At 45.6% G+C, this 21,544-nt stretch overlaps 1 protein-coding gene across 2 annotated transcripts in view; it reads left to right on the forward strand.

Annotated features, from left to right (window-relative positions):
• The window catches only part of CTPS2 (CTP synthase 2), a 1,454,337-nt gene that overhangs the window by 507,689 nt on the left and 925,104 nt on the right, over positions 1 to 21,544 (forward strand). For both annotated transcript variants that reach the window (XM_086934328.1, XM_086934329.1), the window contains exon 9: positions 4,407 to 4,539. In XM_086934328.1, the coding sequence (XP_086790454.1) occupies positions 4,407 to 4,539 (133 nt within the window). The remainder of the gene's footprint in view (positions 1 to 4,406; positions 4,540 to 21,544) is intronic.

Here is a 21,544-nt window from a genome sequence, read left to right on the forward strand (position 1 = left end):
GACCTGAGTCGTGGGGGCCCCAGGCAATGAAGTGACACCAACAGAGCGCCCCACACCCCTTTGGAGAAACCGCCTTTGATACACGAAGAATGAAGGGCGGCAGGGGGTTGACCAGATAGCGCTCACCTTATGCCACCCAAAAGAGCCACAGATAACAAGGTCTCGCAATTCTTCGGTGCTACCGTCACTAGGTAGAAAATGTGCCTGGGACCGGGGCACCTGTTGGGACCCTGGGGCAGAGTAAACAGAGCAAAGAGGCAGAGATGAATGAGGGGTGGAAGCGGCCACTACCTAATCAACGCAGTAGTGAGTGAAGCTCCAGGCCTGTTGCGTGAGACTGTGTGGCGCCTAGCAGAGACAGTGCCGGAGAGACCTGATGATCATAGAGTCGTGAGTGGAGACCTCGATCGGAAAGTGACTGGGCAAAGACGCGTCACGATGGAAAGTAGCTTGAAACAGGCCCTCACAAGACAGGCCATCAGGGGCCAAGACAGGCATAAGGCCTTTAAAAGACTGCAGGTACACTGCTCCGCGCTAACAGCTGTAACTATCTGGGGCAATTCTACCTTCATCACAACCTGGTCGGAGCCGCTGCAGACAACAGAGGTGAACCTGCACGCTCCTTGGGCATTCCGGAGGCCACACGAAGGTGGAGGGTGGTAACACCGGTAACATAAGGTCATTTGTAATAGTGTACTGACTTCAAAAGAAAGTGGGACAAATAGAACAATAAGCAACCTCCACCCCACAAAGATAAGAACAAGGGTTGAGGGGCTCGAGGTCGTCGCTGAGCTCGGCCCCCGCCGGGACCCACATGGAGACCCTAACATGGCCGCCTGTTGTTACTTTTTCCCCCCACCTGAAAACTTCCTTACATAATCCTACCAGGACTGTGCCTGACCTCAAGATGGCGTCTGGAATTCATTTGGACCGTGGTTTCTCCCCCCCACACAAATCTGACAATCTCAGTACTCCTGATCTCCATCGTGGCAGCGGAGTCCGAGCACTATGTCCGACGCCAGGTGGAGCTGCTCTTTTCAGTTATTGAGGAGATCGGCCTTGGTTCATCCTCTGACTGTTACCTACCCAGCCGGACTTTGGGCACAGTTTTTCTCCCCGTTTACCTGTCTCGTCCACCCCCTCCTCATCGTATTTCTGTAACTCTGCTTTTTCCTTGTCTCCTATATATCTGTATGTTCCCATTTAGCACTCTTTCCTTCTTTGTCTACTTCCTTTGCTCCTATTCCCTCCCACCTGAATCTTTCCCCTTGCCCGCTACACCGCCTAGCCCCCTGTCCTTTTGTGCCCTTTGACTAAGCACTCCTTCTCCCCTTGTTGGGGAAAGATCCAATATATATATACTCTGGAGTCTCAGCGGACCCGCTGAATGCTTTATAAACTGAATTCCTCCTTATTGCCCCAACCTCCAAAGTCCCCATAATGCACAACTGGATCAAATACCTTACAGCATTCAACGCTCAACCAACCATTGTGGATTCAGCGAACTCACTGGGTATTACTCCTGGACCATAACCTCAATATGCAGAAACATATCAGTAATGCAACGAAGGGAGCAAACTTTCAGATTAATACACTAAGGAAGCTGAAGCCCTTCCTACCTCCCAATGACTTCAAGATGGCGGTTCAGGCTCTAGTTCTACTGCGACTGGACTATGGAAGTGTTTCGCTATGCGGTCTCCCCAAATCCACTACAGCTCCACTAAGAGCCTCTACCAACGCAGCAGCAAGACTCATCACTGGCTCGAAAAGAAGGGCCCACATCTCCCCGTACCTAAAATAGTTAAACTGGCTGCCTTTTGAAGCCAGAATCCACCTGAAAATAGCTTGCATGACACACAAGGCCTTACATCATAATGCACCCAGCTATCTCACAAAAACTCAGAATATCTGGAGGGACAAGACCAACAAGAGGTGCGGAAAACCTCCTTCTGAAACCACAAAAATTCAACAAGATAAAAACGTATAATCGATCCTTTTCAGGAATGGCACCCAGGATATGGATTGCCCTTCCACCGGAAATAAGACTGAACCCCTCCACCTCTTCCTTCAAACTGGAAGTAAAAGGCATCCTTATGGCAAAATTCACGTAAACATAGCCTCTGTGTCTGTGTCTGTGAGAACCTCCATTCCCTTCATCATACTTATCATCCTAATCTATATTTTTGCCAATACCATGATTCGTATGTTTCGCCCTTGCTCTGCGCATCACTGCTTTGCTTTTTGTATGCTCATTCTTTCCTTTAACCTTTAATCTCTTAACTAAACTGAACCTACAGTCAAGGTGAATAATCCGCTTCACACCAACGTTTCCTCAAGCCAATAAACTAAATTTAACCTCTCCTGTCATCGACTCCCGACAACTGACAGGAAAAAACAAACCAACAACAGAGCCCTCGACAAAAACGCAATCCCAAAATATGGACGTCCGAATCTCTACTATTTCCAAGAAAAGTTTCCCAATCTCACAAAATGGCCACCGCACGTAACGTAAGTACGGCGGCCCTTCCAGCTCAAAAAACTATTACGTAAGCCGGTGCCTCTTACAGCCACGCACACTGTCCAGCGCACGCTCGCGCTCTCACTCGGCTAAAGCTCACGCTCACACTCGGCCTGAACTTCACTCGCGAGCCGCCCAACGCGTACAACCAACTGCCAACATCCGATGCCAACAAACCGTCAAGGACGACAGACGGTAAAATAAACATCTCGAATTTCCTAACTACATATTCCTACTACGGCGCTTTAACAAACCCTGTCAATAACACCAGTTCAACAATCAATTAATCTCTTGCCTAAACAATTTAATATAAATTAAAAACGAATTATATTTCTAGATCGTCACACTAAAAGATGTCCTATTCTAAATTACTAAAGCTTGTTTATGTATAAGATTATAAAAACATTGATTTATAATACAAATTAACAATTAAACCAAGCCAAAGAAAAAACGACTTATCTCATGCCTGAGCAGCAACAAAAGAGGAAGATGGCTGCAAGTTCTATGAGATTATACATGTTCAGGGTTCTAGAATGTGTTTTGGGTTGTAATTCTATGTTTTTTTGTTGCTGCTGCCTGAGTGGTAATAAAGGTATAGTGCATAATATTGGCCTCCGGGCCTTGATGTAAAATTGACGTTCTTATCATTACTGTACCACCATGACCTATCAGGCCGCTCCGGTTCCACATCATGTTTGATTTGTCCTTTTGTATGTTATGCTTTTTGATGCTATTTATTTTGGTCCTGCTTATCTTTAATGTTTGATATATCTAAACACACTGATTATAAAGCGCTCTGATACCCGCAAGGGTCTTGTCCGCTCTCTACAAAACTTTCAAAATAAATAAACAAAATAAATAAATAGTATGTTTCGTTTTTATTGTTTTGATATGTTTAAAAAAAACACAGTTTTTGTTCATGCTTTGTGACCCATTTGATGGCATACTACTGGACTGAATTACTGTACTTGCATCAGCCATATTCTGTGATCGGAATCTTGCTAGGCTCATGTTGTGACACGTTAGAGCACTTTATAGAGACGAGTTTTTCCGTCATTCGATCCATTTTGCAGACAGAATAATTATTTTGTTCTAGCATCCCTAAACTCCAGCCAACACTAACGTTAAAACTCCAAAAAAGAAAAAAGAAAAGAAAAAACTCATCGCCCCCAAACATGACCCATTCCCAGGGCCGGACTGGGAACCAGAACCGGCCCTGGCAAAGTGCTCGGCCGGCCCCCTTTCCCCCCTCTGTGAGGAGAGGGGAGGGGGGAGAGGTGCAACCGTGCTCTGTGACTGGGCCGGTTTTCGGCCGTTTTTGTTACAGGGCCGTTTTTGCAGCATAACGGCCCTGTAACAAAAACGGCCCCAGGGGCCCAAAACCGGCCCCAACCATGCGGCCCACCGGGGGATGGCCCGGTGCCCTCAACGGCCAGTCCGGGCCTGCCCATTCCTGAACCTAAAAAACCCTTACCATCCCTAATCTCCACTCAGGGGTGGAAATGTGGATGTTTCCTTAAATTAACTTTCCTTTAAAATCTTTCCTTTAATTTTCAATTTATTTCTATTTCCTAAAAATTGGTTTTCCACGATTTGGTTTCCTCCAATGTAGTTTCCACAGTTTCCGTTTTTCCATTAATTCATATTGATTATATGCTTAAGGCTCAGATTACATAATTTTCCGATGTTGAAATGCAATTTTCCTACAGAAAGATTCACGATTATTGATTTGTTTGAGAGTTTTAAATAGCGCTAACATGACCCGTCTTCTTTCAAAAGCAGATCTTATTTGTGAGAGTGATTATATGAATATAAACAGATTTTTTCCCACACTTTGTGATAATGAATTGCTGTCTTAACTTAATAATGAGCTCTTTTTCCCCATCAGATATGAAAGGATGATGCAGAACTGCTCCATTGCTCTAGTTGGGAAATATACAAAGCTAAGTGACTGCTATGCATCGGTATTTAAAGCCCTGGAACACTCCGCAATGTCAATTAATCACAAGCTGAATTTAATGGTGAGGAGAAATTTCACCTATATTTATGCATGTGATTGTTGTACGTGCCTTAATACACATTAAAACAGCTAACTTTGAAGTATGTGGGTACATAAATGAAAAAATGTAAAATAACCTCTGCAGATAACTATAACATTAAGTGGTTTGCTAAAAAAAAAAAACAAATAGGAACGAAGAAGACAAAAACTATTAGAGAACAAATGAAGGACAAGCGAATTAGATAGACCATGCAAAAACCTAATTAAACGTTTTCTTTCTGGCGAACGCTCTCTAGATTTCAAGTCTCAAGGAAGGAAGCTCTTGATTATGTAGGAATTAATTTGTTTCTGCCTCCACTCATTATTTGCCAGTGAGCAAGTCCCAGCTAAACTTTGGTACTTACCAGAAGAGCTATTATCACACGGTGTATAGGGTATAAGGTGTACTTTATAAAATTGGGTCATTGCAAGGTGTTTGGCACACGGGAACAGGGCATTTCTTAAGAAAATAGAACTTATTAGGAACATTTAACATCTATTATTCAAGGTGCCTTGTCTGTTTAATGCTTAACATAATACAAGTGCACATGAAGCGCATGCTCAACTTTAGCACTGAATGAATAACAGATGCTCACTTTTACCCAACTGCATTCATTTTATCAACTTCTGAAAATTAAAATTCTGATGTATTCTGTTACAATTCAAATGTGTGAGTATGGGATAAGCCACAGTTCCCTGCAGTGGATGCATAGGTCTACTGAATCACCACACCCAAGTTGACTTATTTAAAGGCTCTAAATCCGTGGCGTTTTTTCCAAAGTTAGAGTATAATATTGCCTTGGGTTGTTGTTGGACCCAACATCCTTGGCAATGGTTTTGCCTCAAATCTTTTGCTTGTGGTCCCTAACTTTTCTGATCTAGTTTCTGTTGGCTATATGACTTGTACCTTACCCTGGCTAACCAGTGCTAATATTCTTGTGCTCCCTTCTTAAAACATAGTAAAATTGGCCCACATCTAATTGGCCACATTTAATTTACTTGTATGTTTCCAGTTGCTGTGTCTACGTGTACACTGGGCCTGTAAATTAAACACTAATACTGGGCAGCAGCACACATTATGTCACCCACTAAAGTAGCACTGTAAAACATGTGTCATGTCTGCCACTGCAGCCTGTAGTGCAGTTCTAAACTGCAGTTTCAACCTGGCAAAAAAATTTTTTTGCCAAGCCTAAACCTTCCTTTTTAAAGCATATATGTCACCCCTAAGTTAGGCCTTAACCACCCCTGGTGCAGGGTGCATGATGTTTAAAAAGTAGGACATATGGGTTTAAGGTTTACATGTCTTGGCAGTCAGGAGCAACTCCTCCATTGGAGCGGAGGAGCGTTGCCCCACTAAATAAAATGCACAAAAAAAATAGAAATGAAAAATAAAATGGTAATAAAATTAATTTGTTACCATTTTATTTTTCACCAACTGTTGCAGGTTAGTGGCTTTCTTGGATATGCTGCTAGCATCTGCCTGACACCAACCCATCCCGAACCCAGTGTTCGCCCATTGATGCTGAGTGGCAGCAGCAGTGAGGAGTGGTGGGCTGTGCTTTTAAGTTTAAAGTGCACATGTCATTTTGGGTGGCTGTCTTGCGATGGGCAGCCAGACATGCGCACCTTGAGCTACAGGGACACAGAAAGCTTCTAGTTGCCCTATACCTGCCCAGCCGATTAGGAGCAAATGGAAATGCATAGACCTGCTGTTGGCCTCTGCTAGAATGAGTCCTGATCTCCAAAAGGTGTCCTTCGGCCTTTGGCTGGAGTTAGAGTGTACTCCTTCCGGAGCAACTAGGGGTAAAAAAATCTTACAAATGTTACTAGTCCTGCAGGTCTAGTAACTATGAATAATCTACTCAACCTGACTGTATTGTACTTGACCCATGAACTGATCTCAAATTGTGTGATCCTAATCAAATATTTTGTCTTATAGAGCAACTTTTTCTTTATTGTCTGTCACGTAAGAGAGCACCTTCAAATATGCAGGTTCAAACTTCTGCTTTACAAAAAAACTTTTTATTAAGTAGACTAAATGTTTGCTCCATGTATAACAATAATCAAGTCCATATATAGGGTATACATGATCCCCGGTTTGCCTCTTTTGGACAGATTTAGGACTGTTTTTTGTGGTCACAATCGGGAAATTGGCATGTTTGCAAACACAAACAAGCATTTACAATGCAACGGTTTCGCCTTTGTAAAAGTTAGAGCTATTGGCATTGTAAATGACAAATGTTTTATTTATGTGTTAGTTTTGAAAACAGATAAATAAATGGCATTGTCATTTACAATGCCAATAGCTTAATCTCTCGCAAATGCGAGACCTATTGCATTTGCACCCACACGCACACACACAGAGAGCCACCCACACACACACAAAGAGCCACCCACACACAGAGCCACCCACACACAGAGCCACCTACAAAAAAAAGCTAGCCACACAGACAGAGCCCCAACACACACAGAGCCCCAACACACACAGAGCCCCAACACACACAGTACAGAAAATAAGTTGAGGACTGTGCACCAACGCTCTGTAATGAATACACATTTGCAGGCAGCTGCACACTGTAAAGAATGCATGCTTATTTTGTACATATATATTCAACCTAGCTCGTTCACAAATTGTAAGCACTCTGCTATGTGACCTATACTGAGCAGACCTATGTCACCAAAATACACTGCAAGCACCCACCTATGTAGCCTATGATGTGCAGTTCAACGACCATACCCTACACATGAAGCTTTATACCAAAACACACTGCATGCCCAGGCCCGTCACCCACGATACACAGTGGAAAATCAGCTAAACCAGCTGGAAAACAAAAACTTAGCTGCCAACCACAATACTTTTCTGAGCACGCTGACATCTGTGTCATACTGAGCACTCAGCTTACAGCCACGGGGCATTACGCACATCAACCTAGAGTACAAAACAGAATGCAATCACATACAGTAAACTGCTCGCTATCTGTCGCAAACTGACCAAATCCAATTGTCATACATGATACACGCAAATCCAGGTGTGACTTACAGCAAACTACAGCCGGCTCTTGCTAACTTTTCTATGCAGTGCACAACCAGTTGTTACTATTTTTGCACAGGAACCTGCTATGATCTGTACAATGCAAGCAGTTGTTACTTTACTTTATGTTCATCCATGTGTCACCCATATCATAGTATGCACAGCTGGATGACAACCACTGTGCAGACAGATGTCACTAATGGTGCACAATCAGCTGTCACTCCTAGTACACTGCACAGCCAGCTGTCACCTGTAAAATGTACGACTAGGAGTTGCCTACAGTAACTGTTCCCAACCAGCTTCCAACAGTGGACAATCAATCGTCATAAGCAGCACACTTACCCGCCGTCCACAGTACAGCTGTCACCTATAGTCCAATTACACAGCCAGCTGTCACCCACCAAACACAGTCATCACTACAGTACACTGGGCCAGGCAAGTGCTGTGAACTGCAATCCACTGCACATCCAGGAGACACGGACAGCGGGGGGGGCGGGAACGGGCACACGGACAGCGGGAGGGGGGGTGGGAACGGGCACACGGACAGCGGGAGGGGGTGGGAACGGGCACACGGACAGCCGGAGGGGGGGCGGGAACAAGCACACGGACAGCGGGAGGGGGGCGGGGAAGTATGCTTTCATCAGCATGGACAACTTGAGTGTATGAGGGAGGGAAGCAGCAGCATGAACAACTGGAGGGTGTGAGGGAGGAAAGCAGCAGCATAGACAACTGAAGAAAGGGAAGTAGCATCAAGGAAAACTCGAGGGACAGAAGCAGCATGGACAACAGGAGGGTGGGAGGAAAGCAGCAGCATGGACAACAGGCAGGTTGGAGGGAGGGAAGCAGCAGTATATACAACAGGAGGGTGGAGAGGTTTAAGCAGCAGCATGGACAACTGGAATGTGGGAGGGAAGCAGCAGCATAGACAAGGGGAGGGTGGGGGGATTTAGGCAGCAGCATGGACTACAGTAGGGTGTAAGGGAGGGAAGCATCAGCATGGACAACGGATGGGTGGGAGGGACGCTAAGCAGTAGCATGGACAACGGGAGGGTGGGAGGTGGGAAGCTGCAGCATGGACAACAGGGTGGTGGGAGGGGGAAGCTGCAACATGGCCAACGGAAGGGTGGGAGGTGGGAAGCTGCAGCATGGATAACAGGGTGGTGGGAGGGGGCAGCTGCAGCCTTTGACAACGGGAGGGTGGGAGGGAGGGAAAGAAGGAATGAGGGAAGCAGCAGCACGGACCACGGGAGGGTGGGAGGGAAGCAGCAGTACAGACAACAGGAGGGAGCAACACTGACAATGAGCAGCACAACGACGGAAAGAAAAACATCAACATAGCGCTCGATTTCTTGCAGTGTCTAAAATGTGGCCACATCTTGACTGCATCCAGTGACATACAACTTTTCTCCGTTTAGTGACAAGACCTTGCTTCGAAAAGTAATAATAAATAAATGATACATCCACGCCTACCTCCCTCTCTCTAGGTCGGTACTTCCACTAATCAAAGTAGCCTCGGGCCATAGTTTACGTCTAAGGCAGTGATCCAAGAAGTCAACTGAAGCCTGTGAATACAGAACAGTCCTTGACAAACGTGCCCAATCACGGGGGTAAAAACAATCCCCTCGCTTATACACCCCCAAAGTACTGTTGACCACCCTGAGTACGCACTGAGCTAACGAACACTTACTCTGTGCGCGCTGAAACAAATCAGCCGGCAATTCCTCACTGGCTCCACGTCACGCCGTCCGATCGTGTCGAACAGTTACTGAGCGCACGCACGTGGATAAATACGTGGGCGGTTCTCTACTCACATCAAATCGGAACGCCCAGCAAAAGCAGGGACAAAGAAAGAGGACTGAATCCTGCAGGGGCCGAGCCAACTAAAAATAGTTAAAATAAAATAAAAAGGAGCCCGGGGGAGCAAAACGTGTCGGGCGCTGTTAATATAAATTACAAAGCACAGACATACAATAAACAACAATAAAGTTGGTTCTAAAAAAGAAGCTCGCCCACCAAGAACTGCATCCTGAAAAGTAATAATAAATAAATGATACATCTACGCCTACCTCCCTCTCTCTAGGTCGGTACTTCCACTAATCAAAGTAGCCTCGGGCCATAGTTTACGTCTAAGGCAGTGATCCAAGAAGTCAACTGAAGCCTGTGAATACAGAACAGTCCTTGACAAACGTGCCCAATCACGGGGGTAAAAACAATCCCCTCGCTTATACACCCCCAAAGTACTGTTGACCACCCTGAGTACGCACTGAGCTAACGAACACTTACTCTGTGCGCGCTGAAACAAATCAGCCGGCAATTCCTCACTGGCTCCACGTCACGCCGTCCGATCGTGTCCAACAGTTACTGAGCGCACGCACGTGGATAAATACGTGGGCGGTTCTCTACTCACATCAAATCGGAACGCCCAGCAAAAGCAGGGACAAAGAAAGAGGACTGAATCCTGCAGCGGCCGAGCCAACTAAAAATAGTTAAAATAAAATAAAAAGGAGCCCGGGGGAGCAAAACGTGTCGGGCGCTGTTAATATAAATTACAAAGCACAGACATACAATAAACAACAATAAAGTTGGTTCTAAAAAAGAAGCTCGCCCACCAAGAACTGCATCCTGAATCCTGGCGAGGCTCCAACCAACGGCGGCGCAGCTCACGGGGACAGGCCCACTGCAGCGGCCAATCAGAGCGCGCCTCTGCCGACGAGCCTCCGAAAAGCCACCAATGCGGTCGCAGCCCTTTCGTGCCTCGGCCAAGGTGCCGAGCAGCTGCCGGTTGACCCCCGGGCGGGACGGGATACCACTATTTGGAAGGACACGGGGGGGCGGGAGAGGACGAGGGGGGCAGGCGGGAGAGGACGAGGGGGGCGGGAAAGGACACGGACGTCGGGAGGGAGGCGGGAAACGTGGGGACGGCGGGAGGAGGGACACAAGGCAGGACAGCAGCAAGCACGGCCCGGCCAGACCAGACTCGGGGGCGTTCCCGGCGTCGCGTGACGTCGCCAAAGCCAAAGAATCTCGGGAACGCCCCCGTGTCTGGTCCGGCATTGATGGACAGGCCCCTCGTCCAATGGCTAGGCTCCATTTATGGAGCTAGCAAATGGGACGGGGGGGCGTGTTCCAGAGTGCTTACTGTACTCAATAGATTTCTCTGGAGGAGGAGCCTAACGGCTCCGTCCCCCAGCGAAACCTAAAAAGGGTGGTGGTATGTACAAAAGCTATTTTGCTACTAGGTGACTTACAAAATAGTGTTTGCGAGTCACTATTCGGAAGTAGTGTGTCAAGGGTGTCCCTTCCTAATAGCAAGTCAGAATGGTATGTATCATTGTTTTGGTCACAAAATACTCGAAGTTTGCCATCTACTTCAAGTAGGTAGCAAGCCACTCGCAAACAGGGACCCCATATCCCCTTTGTGAAATGGTGCAAAAATATTTTTAAGAGTAGGCAGTGGTCCCCATGGGCACTGCTTGCCCTTAAAAAAAATAAAAGTTAAATTTTTTTTAAACTTATCCCATTTTCCTTTAAAGAAAACGGGCAGCATTTGAAAAAAAAGTTGCGTTATTGAAAATTCAAACACAGACAAGGGGGTCGGTTGTACCCAGCAGGCCACCATCCCTCTATTTGCAGGCCACTTCCAATGGGTCGCAAATTGCGACTTGTCTCATGAATATTAGCGAGGCAGGTCCCGTCATGGGACTCGCAAAATGGAATGGTCGTACATCTGGCCCTTAATTCAAGGGTAGGAGCACTAATAATTCCCAGTTGATGTTTAAAAACTCACATTTCATAAATATATTACTAAAGCATGATGTGGTAGTGCACTGCCATTTACAGATAGCAAATTTGCCATTGAAATGGCTATAAAACTTTCCCACTAACATGTAGGGGCACCGATAATAGCGCATAAACAATGTTTGGAAATTGGATTTCAGCCAAAATATTGAAAAAAATTCACATCACCAAGAACAGTGTTGTAATTTGTTTTGAGCCTGTATGAATATTTCTTTCACAGCAGAATTACAAAAATGTGTCTCACAACTAATTAAAATGTATTTGAACTGTTTGAACAGTTCACTTGGCTATTTCAGTGTTGTATTAGAAAAAAGCCTGACATCTCACACCCTTTTATTTCACATGCTTTGCACAGTTCAGTTGTAACATAGTTCACTTTTCAATCTCCTCTAACTTCAGTCACAGAAAAATAAATGTTGAAAGACAAATTGACTTTTGACCTCTGTCTCTGAAAGCAAGCAAATGTGACAAGACAACAAGATTTAAAGGTATATTTATTGCTCTTTCACTTTGTGAGCAACAAAGATACCTTAAATCGTGATACTTGTCACATTTGCTCCACTTTCAGAGACCGAGGTCAAAATTCAGTTTGTCTTCCATAGAAGTTAGAGGATTTTCAGCTCGCCAGAGAGGGCGAGTAGTCCCTAAAAATAGCTTGTCCTGGTTTAATTTTTATCGACAATAGAGTGGGCGAGTGGATTTTTCAAGCCCTGGTCTCACGAACCAGCGCTACGTGATGCTTCCTGATGCATCCCAACGCAAAACCTTGCACCACAGCACTTTGTAGGTCCTGATTGGCGACTTCACCGGACCAGATGCAGTGCAAGTAGCATCACACAGCTCCTGACTGTCGGCTTCATTGGAACTGGCGTACATGATGCAGCCCGACCGGGAACTAAATCATAGCATGGGTGTGCAGGAACAACGAGGACTGAACACAAGCATCTGTTGTTGACGCCTATTGTTTTTTTCATACTATTTCTTAGCACAAAATGCATCCTTGAGTCAAGAACTGACCATTATTCCCTTATAGGGCCTTTATTACAAGTTAGTCTGAATAGGGTAGGTATCCAATTTCACTTGCTAAATACCAATACAACGTGGTAGGATATCTATTTCCACTTGAAAATGAGACGTAACATGCAGAATTGCTACTTAACACACCAAATTCCACATGTTCTGATTTATTTCTGTGCTTTTTTCCCTCTTGAAACTTTGAAACTGAACCTGAGCAGTCAAGAGATGAGATATCTTTCACTTCAAACGATCATGATATTATGTTTCCTTTTGTATATTTTTTAAATATAATCCTTTACCACTAAAGCCTCAAAAAATGTTTACTGTAATGTGCGAATATCATTTTTATGCCATACCCTCATTATCTTAGCATTTGCATTTATGTTAGTATGTAGAGAATTTTGGCCTTTCTGCTGTTCTGTTCCTTTTATTCATGTTTACCACTTATTAGTAAATGTTGCAAAAGTTGCCTGATGTATATGATGCATCAGCACAATATGACAATTGAAATGAGTCCATACTGACATTAAAATGTATATCACAGAAGTAAAAGTCAATGGTAATGCAATTGTAGGAATGGAATATCAATTGCAAACTTGGCCGTCCGGAAACAGATTTCTTGGAAGAAAATGACAGTTATAATGTTGAACCATATGGAATTGGCCATTGACCTTCAGCAAAATACATATATATCACAATGCTGTTCATGTTTAGATGTGGCACTGATTACATTTGGGTGGCAAACATTTTTTTAATTTAAATGAGAAATGTATTGAGTTCACGTTAAAGCACAACAGGCATAGACATACATATGAATACAGCAGTTGAAAAAAGAACAAGATCAGTAAAAATAAAAAATCAAAGGGGAGGGAAAGATAGAAGGGGACTCGTGCACAAGTAAAATAAAATTACATAAATGTCGGGTTGAGAATGACAAATAAGCATTAAGACATGGATCAGACAGTAAATATTAGATACGCAAAATACTGCAATCAAAAATGAAAGTCAGTCAGGTTTAAGTACTTTAGTTGCAGGTAAAGGTACAAAAGATCTTTTGGAATAATCATCTAAAAATGGAGTGTCTGAAAGAAACAGGTTAGTGTTAGATTCCTTTCCTTAGAATATCCCCAGGCGTCAGACTGGATCCGGAAAGTTTTGTGTAGCAGTACCCCTGAGCATCAGTAGGCGTCGTCTGCGGCTCCGCGTCCGTCGTCGGCGTCATAATCGCCGGGATGACGTCGTCGGAGTACTTAGACGCCGCCCTCGCACGCTGACGTCAGTTCTTCTTTTTTCCGCTCTGTGTCCTTTTCCTTTGCCCTTTGGTATCAATGAATGCAGAGTAGTCCCCCTTGACATTTAACATTTCAGGGGAATGTATGTTTTTTGGAGGAAAACGATAATGGAGCATGATATGCAGGGTCCTAATAGGCTGCGCATATGTCCCATTCTGAGCTACAACAGACATCCTCCAGTGATGCAAGAGATTGTTAAAATATATATTTTTTCTATGTGTCCACACCATTTTGGACCTCTCTTTATGAAAGATGGACCTACAAAACATCTACATGCTGAGTGGTTCTATCACCTTATGGTGTTTTTCCGTAATGTGTATAGCACCTAGCAAAATCCAATACCTAGCAGTTCTATCCCTGACTAGTCTAAGATGGCCGCCATATCCTGCATCGGATCACGTGATCTATGTACCTTGAGGGGTTTCACTATATCGATTTACCCCTTATAAGTGAAAGCTTAAATGCGTATAAGAGGATTATAAACATAATCAGTTATATGAACAATAATGTATGTTGCCGGGTGCGCACTATAATGAAGTTAAGGGCGTACATAATACTTCTTAGCCATTAGTGACTGTTCTAAGCTGGCCCCAATGGTGGGGATAGTTGCACACGTGATCGGAACGCGGCTGCGTTTGCACGCACCACGGAGGCATATTAGCTTGGGAGTTGGACACAAACAATAACGATCGAGACAAGGCGCTCGTCAGACGGCTTCACTGTGAGAAGTTGAGTTGCTGAGTGTGTGTGCATGATGCACTGGCTAATGGGCGAAACAATATGCGTTTTAATATGTGCCTCAAACATGGGGCATATCTAGAGAAAACTGAATATTTGGAGGGTGTGAGACTCTAGAAATCGCGTGAGAGTGGTGACTGCTTGGGACATTATCGTATACCGTCAGAGAAACGTTCGAGGCAACTTGTGTCATCAGTATGATTGGGGGCTCATTTAACAGCGTGAGTGTGTGTGAGGCTCTCAACACGAGTAAGAGAAGTGCAGTGGAGAAATTATGGCGCTTCACAGTGTGTTTCTTATTGAAGAAGGGATGGCCCCGTATGTTGCAAGAAGATGCTAACGGCACTTAAATATTGCTGATAGCATTATCATGTGTTTTTATGCCCCCAGATTGATATGTACAATCTATGTGAAGGTGAAGACTCACTTTAGGAGCACTTCTGTATCCCATTGGATCCCCAGGCAGCTGGTATGAGCATTCAGGCTGCTTATGGGTAAATAACGTTGACACAGTTTTTACACACACATACAGCGTACAAGGGTGAGACTGCATGTTTTTAACTACCTATATGTGCCTATTTCTTTGACAGTTAACACAGTACAAGTGTCCAATAGTGGAGTGGCAGCATATTGTGCAGCCCTGATGAATCTGCCAAAATCGCTGTGGCAGTGAAACATGTCGGCAATAGGTAATGGTATGTATGAATAGCTACCAGCCTTTTTATTTCAATAGCAGACATTCATTTCTCTATGAATAAAGTTATTGAAGAGAAGTGGATGCTGTGTTTTATGGATTCTAACAAAAGGGGGGAGAGAGAGAGTCAGTGGATTCAGTCTCCCTAGTTATATGAATAAACAAAGTAGAATCCACTCAAAGTGATGGTGATCCCTAAAGTGATGGGGAACACACAGTGTTGTTTAAATGCCCCTCACACACCAACAGGCCCCCTGGTGTCATGCTTCATCATCGGGGCCTTCGCACCCCTCTACGGGATGCGGCGTGCTACGACTCACGGATACGCAGGAGCACTTGAAAGTGAACTATGTGAGGGGGTGTGTGTTTACCAAAGTGTGAGTGAGGTGAGGTGAAAAAAAGTGAATAGTTAAAAAATACCTGGCACGTGGGAGGGAAAAAAACAAACAAAAAAAAACCTTTTAATTAAATCCCCGGCTGGTATTGTTAAAAGAAGTGCAAGGCGTGGTTATAAGGATACATATTAGGGTATCGTAACCACTGTTTAGAGTGTCAACATGTTTCGGAGCTCGAAGGCCCCTTCTTCAGGACAAAGGATAAGCACTTACCCTCCCCTTACTCACATGTAAAATGTAAAAGTGTGTTTAAAAATAATTACAACAATGTGTAACGTTCCTAACTGTGTTTTTATGTTAGTGAATGTAGTTGCGCCCAGTTGGCGATTGAACCTGTGGAGAGAAATGCACAGATAAACACATAGATCTATAATGTACAGACCAGTGGAGAAGAAAAAAAGCTTCTCTGAATACAACAAGGTCAAACCAAAAATAATGGAACCCTGTAAGAAAATAAAAAACACAAATGGACATAGCACAGTACTTACAGACATATATACAAAACACAAAATTACTCTCTGCTCAGATGGAAAGAGAGCAGACAGTAGAAAAGATAAGTCTTACTTAAAGTTCTCAACTATAAGACCTCATGAGCCTATGCGTTTATTGGGGGATCCTTCCTTTCTGCTCAGAAAATGACCTATAAAACATTAATATATGGGGTTCAGTTGGAAAAAAGGTACCAAATGCACCAAAGCGACAGAAAAACTGCTCCTCTTTATGACCAAAACTCACGGTTACTGCAATGGCTAATCGCCTGCCTTCCCTCAACGCGGCTCCGATGAAGTGAGCATGGATCGCGTCAAATCCCTTATATATACTCTCCCTGGAAGTAATTAGTAATAGTAAATTGAGTAATGAGGCCCGGGGGATGCCCAAATACGGAGATCGTAATCCCTGAGGGTCCAGTGTTGCGCCATCGGCTACCACTAACTGACGCGCATGCGCATACTAGCTTTTCAAATGCGCATGTGCGGCACATAAAGCGACCGCGCATGCGTGAAACAGGAGCACTACGCCGCTTGTCAAAGATTGCAAACAAGGAAAAGGGGGTTGTGCCTAGGGCAAGCGCACTGCGACTAATGAAACAATAGCGTGTAAAGAGTAATAAACTAGGATTAAGAACGAAAACAAAATTGTTTTCGTGTTAAATGTAAGAGGGGTTGAAAGGTGCCCTAGTTTATTGAAAAAATCGTGATCGAAATGAACCCGCATTCGTGTTGAAGTTTAAAGGGCAATAAGGCGTATTGATAGCTCACAAGTTAATTTCATAAAAGGGCTCATCATATGCAGAGTAATATGGGGAGCGCGTGTTTTATGCACATTCTTACGCAACGCTTTTGTCACTAGCAGATTTCTTCTGCTTCCACTGTTTGTTGCACTGTTTGGTTTGTTTCTTTGGACACTCCTTCTTTTTCTTTGAGAATCGGATGACAACCGATAATGTTATGTTATGTTAATTTCGATTTATATAGCGCCAAATCACCGACAGGTCTCTTAGCGCTTGCTTTGGGAACCCGTCCTGGCTTTCCCTGCGAGATAGCCCCTACTGGGCACTCCCAAGGTGAAGACCAGGCATCCCATCGTGGTGGGGCCGTAGTGGAGATTAAGCAAGCTATTACCCAGAGTTGCAGAGTGTGAACCCATGATTCGAGCAGGCACCGAGGCGAGAATTATCGAGTCCGGGGACATTTTGTGCTCTAGACCCTGCCGCGTCGGGAATTGAACCCTGGTCCCAGGTCTGACCTCTGCATCAGGGTCTGCCTCCTCTAACCAGTGAGCCACACTTCTCCACGTTAATGAGACAGGGGCCTGTCTGGAGATTACATACCAGTTACCCCGTTGGTGGTGTTTCCGTGAGGTGCCATCCGTTTCTCACACATTTTTTCTAAGTAGAACTTGGTCTAACACTGATGTTGTGGATGTCTGGTATTGACTAGAGGTATCAGACATTTTTATATGGTGTTCTGTGTAACTGTCAAGGAGGTCTGGCCTTTGGTTTTTATTCTAAGTTGTAAGAAAACTTTGGACGGAGTGCAGTGAAACGTCCCCTTATTAGAACAAAAGTATGTAGGGGAGGATAATAGTTATCAGTACGTTTAGACTGTCCTATTATATAAGTAACTGACACAAGTAGCGTCCTCTGGACAGGGTCTTTTGTTGTTGGTTAATGTGTGAGTGGAGGGCGACCCGGTCCATTTTTTTCCCTCTAAGCTCCTATTTAGGTCAGACTTCTTTTTTCCGCACCAGCAAGCGCAGATCCGGGAAGAGCAGTACTCCTAGTCATTTTTTGATTAACTTTTTTGAGCCTTTTGATCGATTCTCGAGTCGAACTTCGGCTCGCGGTGCCAACAGGGATGCCTGTGTTTAAGCCTTGTGAGGACTTTCACCGCTTGATGACGGTAACCGCCCCCCACCGTTGGTGTCTTTCCTGTCTTGGGGCCGACCACGATGACAAGTCGTGCCCCAACTGCCGGGCCTTGACCTTGAAGGCTAGGCGGGAGCGGTCCCATAAGCGGCTCTAGCTCGGGCAGTCAGTCCAGCACCGCTCAAGGTCCCGGTCGAGGAGGAGGTCGAGGGACTAGTCGCGGGGCCGCAGTCATCGCCGCTCGACGAGTCACCACCACTCGTCAGGCTCCAAGTCCTCAGGTAAGTTGAGGCACTCGAAAAAGAAGTTGAAGAGGCGTCATCGCTCTTCCCCCGACGCTCGCACGATGCGGCCGATGGTTCGGGCGGCACCGCCCACGCGGCTCCGCCGAAGCCGCAAGCGCCGCGTCAAGCTGCACACCCGCCGGTCCCTGGGCTGCACGCGATGCCGGGGGAGATTTGTGACTTCCTCGTGGCCATGAGGACTCACTTCCCTTCGGCCCCTGCAGGTCCGACTGGGTGCTTTGGCCCCGGCGCTGTCGGTGACTTCGGTCCCGACGCCGCAGGGTTCCGCAGGATCCAGGCCTGGATCTGTGGCGTCACCAGTCGACCTTAGGACCCCTCCGCTGGTGCCGTCACCATTGGTGCTGCCCACGACGCCGTCCTGGACGACGTCATCCCCGGTCCTCACCCCGGCCCGCTTCCGGCGTTGGACCAGGGCCGCTCGGCGTTGTCTTCGACGCCGGTGGGTGAGCAAATCACCTATGGCAATCATTTTTCCCTGATTATCAGGAGATGGATGACGAGGGGGACTGGGAGGGGTCTGAGGACCCTCTGGCACTACAGTGCCAGTTGAGCCAGGACTGGGCAGATGAGCTGGGGGAGGCCAGTGGTCTGGACACTTCGCCCAACACTGGATTTGTCTCCCCTCCTACCGTGGCTACAGAGGAGGGTGCTGCTTACAGCGTGGTGTTGACTACGGTGGCCAAGGCCTTGGCTCTTGACCTCCTTGTCGCGGCCCTGAGGACTAACCTCCTCACTGAGGTGCTCAAACCGCAGGCAAGCTCCTCTGAGCCTCTCCTGCCGCTTAACGAAGCCCTCACTGACGTTCTGGTGGGCACCTGGTCCAAGCCCTCTACAGGCCTTCCTGTAGATCGGAACGTGGCCCGACGCCACCGCCCGGCTCCGGACGACCCCAGCTTCCTGTCTGTTCACCCCACCCTGAGAGCCTGGTGATCCAGGCCTCAAGATCCCAAACCCCATTCCTGACCGCTCCCCCGGATCGGGAATCCAAAAGGTACGATCAGTTTGGCAAGACACTGTTCTCCTCCCTGAGTTTGGGGCTGCGGTCTGTAAACACCGCCTGCCTTTTGGCCCGTTACATCCACTGTCTGTGGGATACGGTTGCGGAAGTGCTGCCGCAGTGCCCGGAGGAGGCCCGGGCAAAGCTCACCCAAGCCCCAGCGGAAGGGCGGGACGCAGCACGGTACTCCATACGGTGTGGACTCGATACCACAGACTCGATGGGTAGGGCAATTGCAACAACGGTGGCGGCTTAAAACAAGATACATAGGTTGCATATAAGTAGTATCTAATCTATGATTAGAACAAACTGCACACCACCATGCTTTACACAATAATGGTTTAGAGCCCTTCTAACGCTTAGTAATTTGTTGAAAGCAGTTGCTAACAAAAGGTCTACTATTAGCACATGAAATAAATCATTAGCCTACACACTGGAAACACTTCCTAAGAATACATTTAGAACTGAATATGGAATATTGAAACAAAATATGGAATACATTTGAGCCTAAACTTGTAGGCAGAAAGTGTAATCATACGGACAAGTAAATATATAGGGGTTCATTAGGATGGCGGGCGGACTTTGTCTGCTCGCCACCCTAACGGAGATCGGGACCGCCCGCCTTAAGGGCGGGGGTCCCGTGGGTGCCATTAGGATGTGCCCGCCACAGTGGCGGGCACATCCTGTAGTTTTAGCATTGTGGCGGGCGGTGCACTCTGCACCGCCCGCCACAATGCAAAAAATGCTTTTTTGCATTTGCATATGCAAAGCGCCAGGCACCGCGCGGTGCCTGCCGCTTTGCATATGCAAATGTGGGGGGGTACCACAGGTACCCCCCCGTGTGCCACCCCCCTTTGGCCTTCACTCTGGGGGCCCACAGGGGGCCCCCAGAGTGAACACCGCATGCCTTTCCGTGGCGGCATTGCCGCCACGGAAAGGCATTGAAGAAAGCCCATTGTAATGTTGCGGGCGGTGTCTGACAGACACCGCCTGCATGTTACTAGTTTTCCGCCCCGGCCGCAAGGCGACCGGGGCGGAACACAGGCGGGCGGAATTTTGCACCGCCACCTTCCCCTCCGCCATCCTAATATGGCGGGGGAATTGGGCTTGCGTTGTCGGGCGGTTTGCCTCCGCCAGGCCGGCGGTGGCCAACGCCAGCCTGGCGGAGGCAAACCGCCCGACATGGTAATGGACCCCTAAGTGTTTGACATAAGCGTATTATGCAGAGCATGTCCAACAAGTGTCTGAATTAATCTTCTGAAGAAGAACAAGTGTTGTAAAAGTGTATTCGCTGCACAAGAGGATTTCGTAATTTTGATCCAAATCTGCATCTTGTAACAAATAGGCAAGGTGGCATGAAGGTCATTTTCCCAGACGAGTTCTGTTGGTAATGTAGGACGATCATTAATCGTATGTTGAAGAATTGAATAAATAGAGGAGGCTTTTGGATTTGTATATAAAGAGATTAGTTAGGTTACTGCATGGTGATAGATTAGTAAGGGAAACTGACTGAAAGCGAGTATATGATTGAGAGATTGTATTTTGTAGGATTATACATTTATGACATGAAGTAGATGATAAGCCAAATTTTATTAAAGGTTCTGAAAACGAAATAAACGAGTCATTGTTATACAGTTGTTTGACCCAAATTAACACTTTAGATCTCCAAGATGGCCAGTAGAAAGGTCTACTATTTATTTGTATAAAATGATTATGCCAAATTGTGGAATCCAGAAAAGTTTCCAAATCTGTAGGATAGCATTGAGTGACAGAGATCAGTAATTTGCAGGTGTGTTTGAAGATCTGGGTGTATATTTTTTGAGGTTTGCTCATAAAGGTGATACATTCACGAAAGGAGAAAGAAACTCCAGTTCCAAGTCTACCCATAATGGAGTAAACGAAGATGAAGACAAAGTACAGGTTATTTTAATAAAAATGTGTTATGGTAATTAACAAAATCCAGGATGTTTACTCCTCCTTCTGCTTTATGGCACTTCAGTTTGGATAATGACATACAAGATTTGTTTTATTCCTGAGAGAAGAGAATAGACTAGAATACATTTTTTATTTGGTTTAAGCAGTATATTTAACAGGATATTAGAAGTAATAAAAAGATTGATAGGGACTAACATCATTTAATGGTATCTAACTGTCCCCACCATGATAAGTGTAGAGGATGCCATCTAGTTGTTAAGGAAGTAATCCTTTGGATGCATACGTCTACATTAATGGAAATGGAAGCATTAAGCGATTGAGTTAATTGAAGACCAAGATATTTAATTTGATCCGGTTGCCATTTAAAGTAGGAAAAAAAAGTAATGCTTAAAGGTTTTATGTAAAGGTAAGATTTTGC

Source organism: Lissotriton vulgaris, chromosome 8 (assembly GCF_964263255.1).
Source record: "Lissotriton vulgaris chromosome 8, aLisVul1.2, whole genome shotgun sequence".
NCBI lineage: Eukaryota > Metazoa > Chordata > Amphibia > Caudata > Salamandridae > Lissotriton > Lissotriton vulgaris.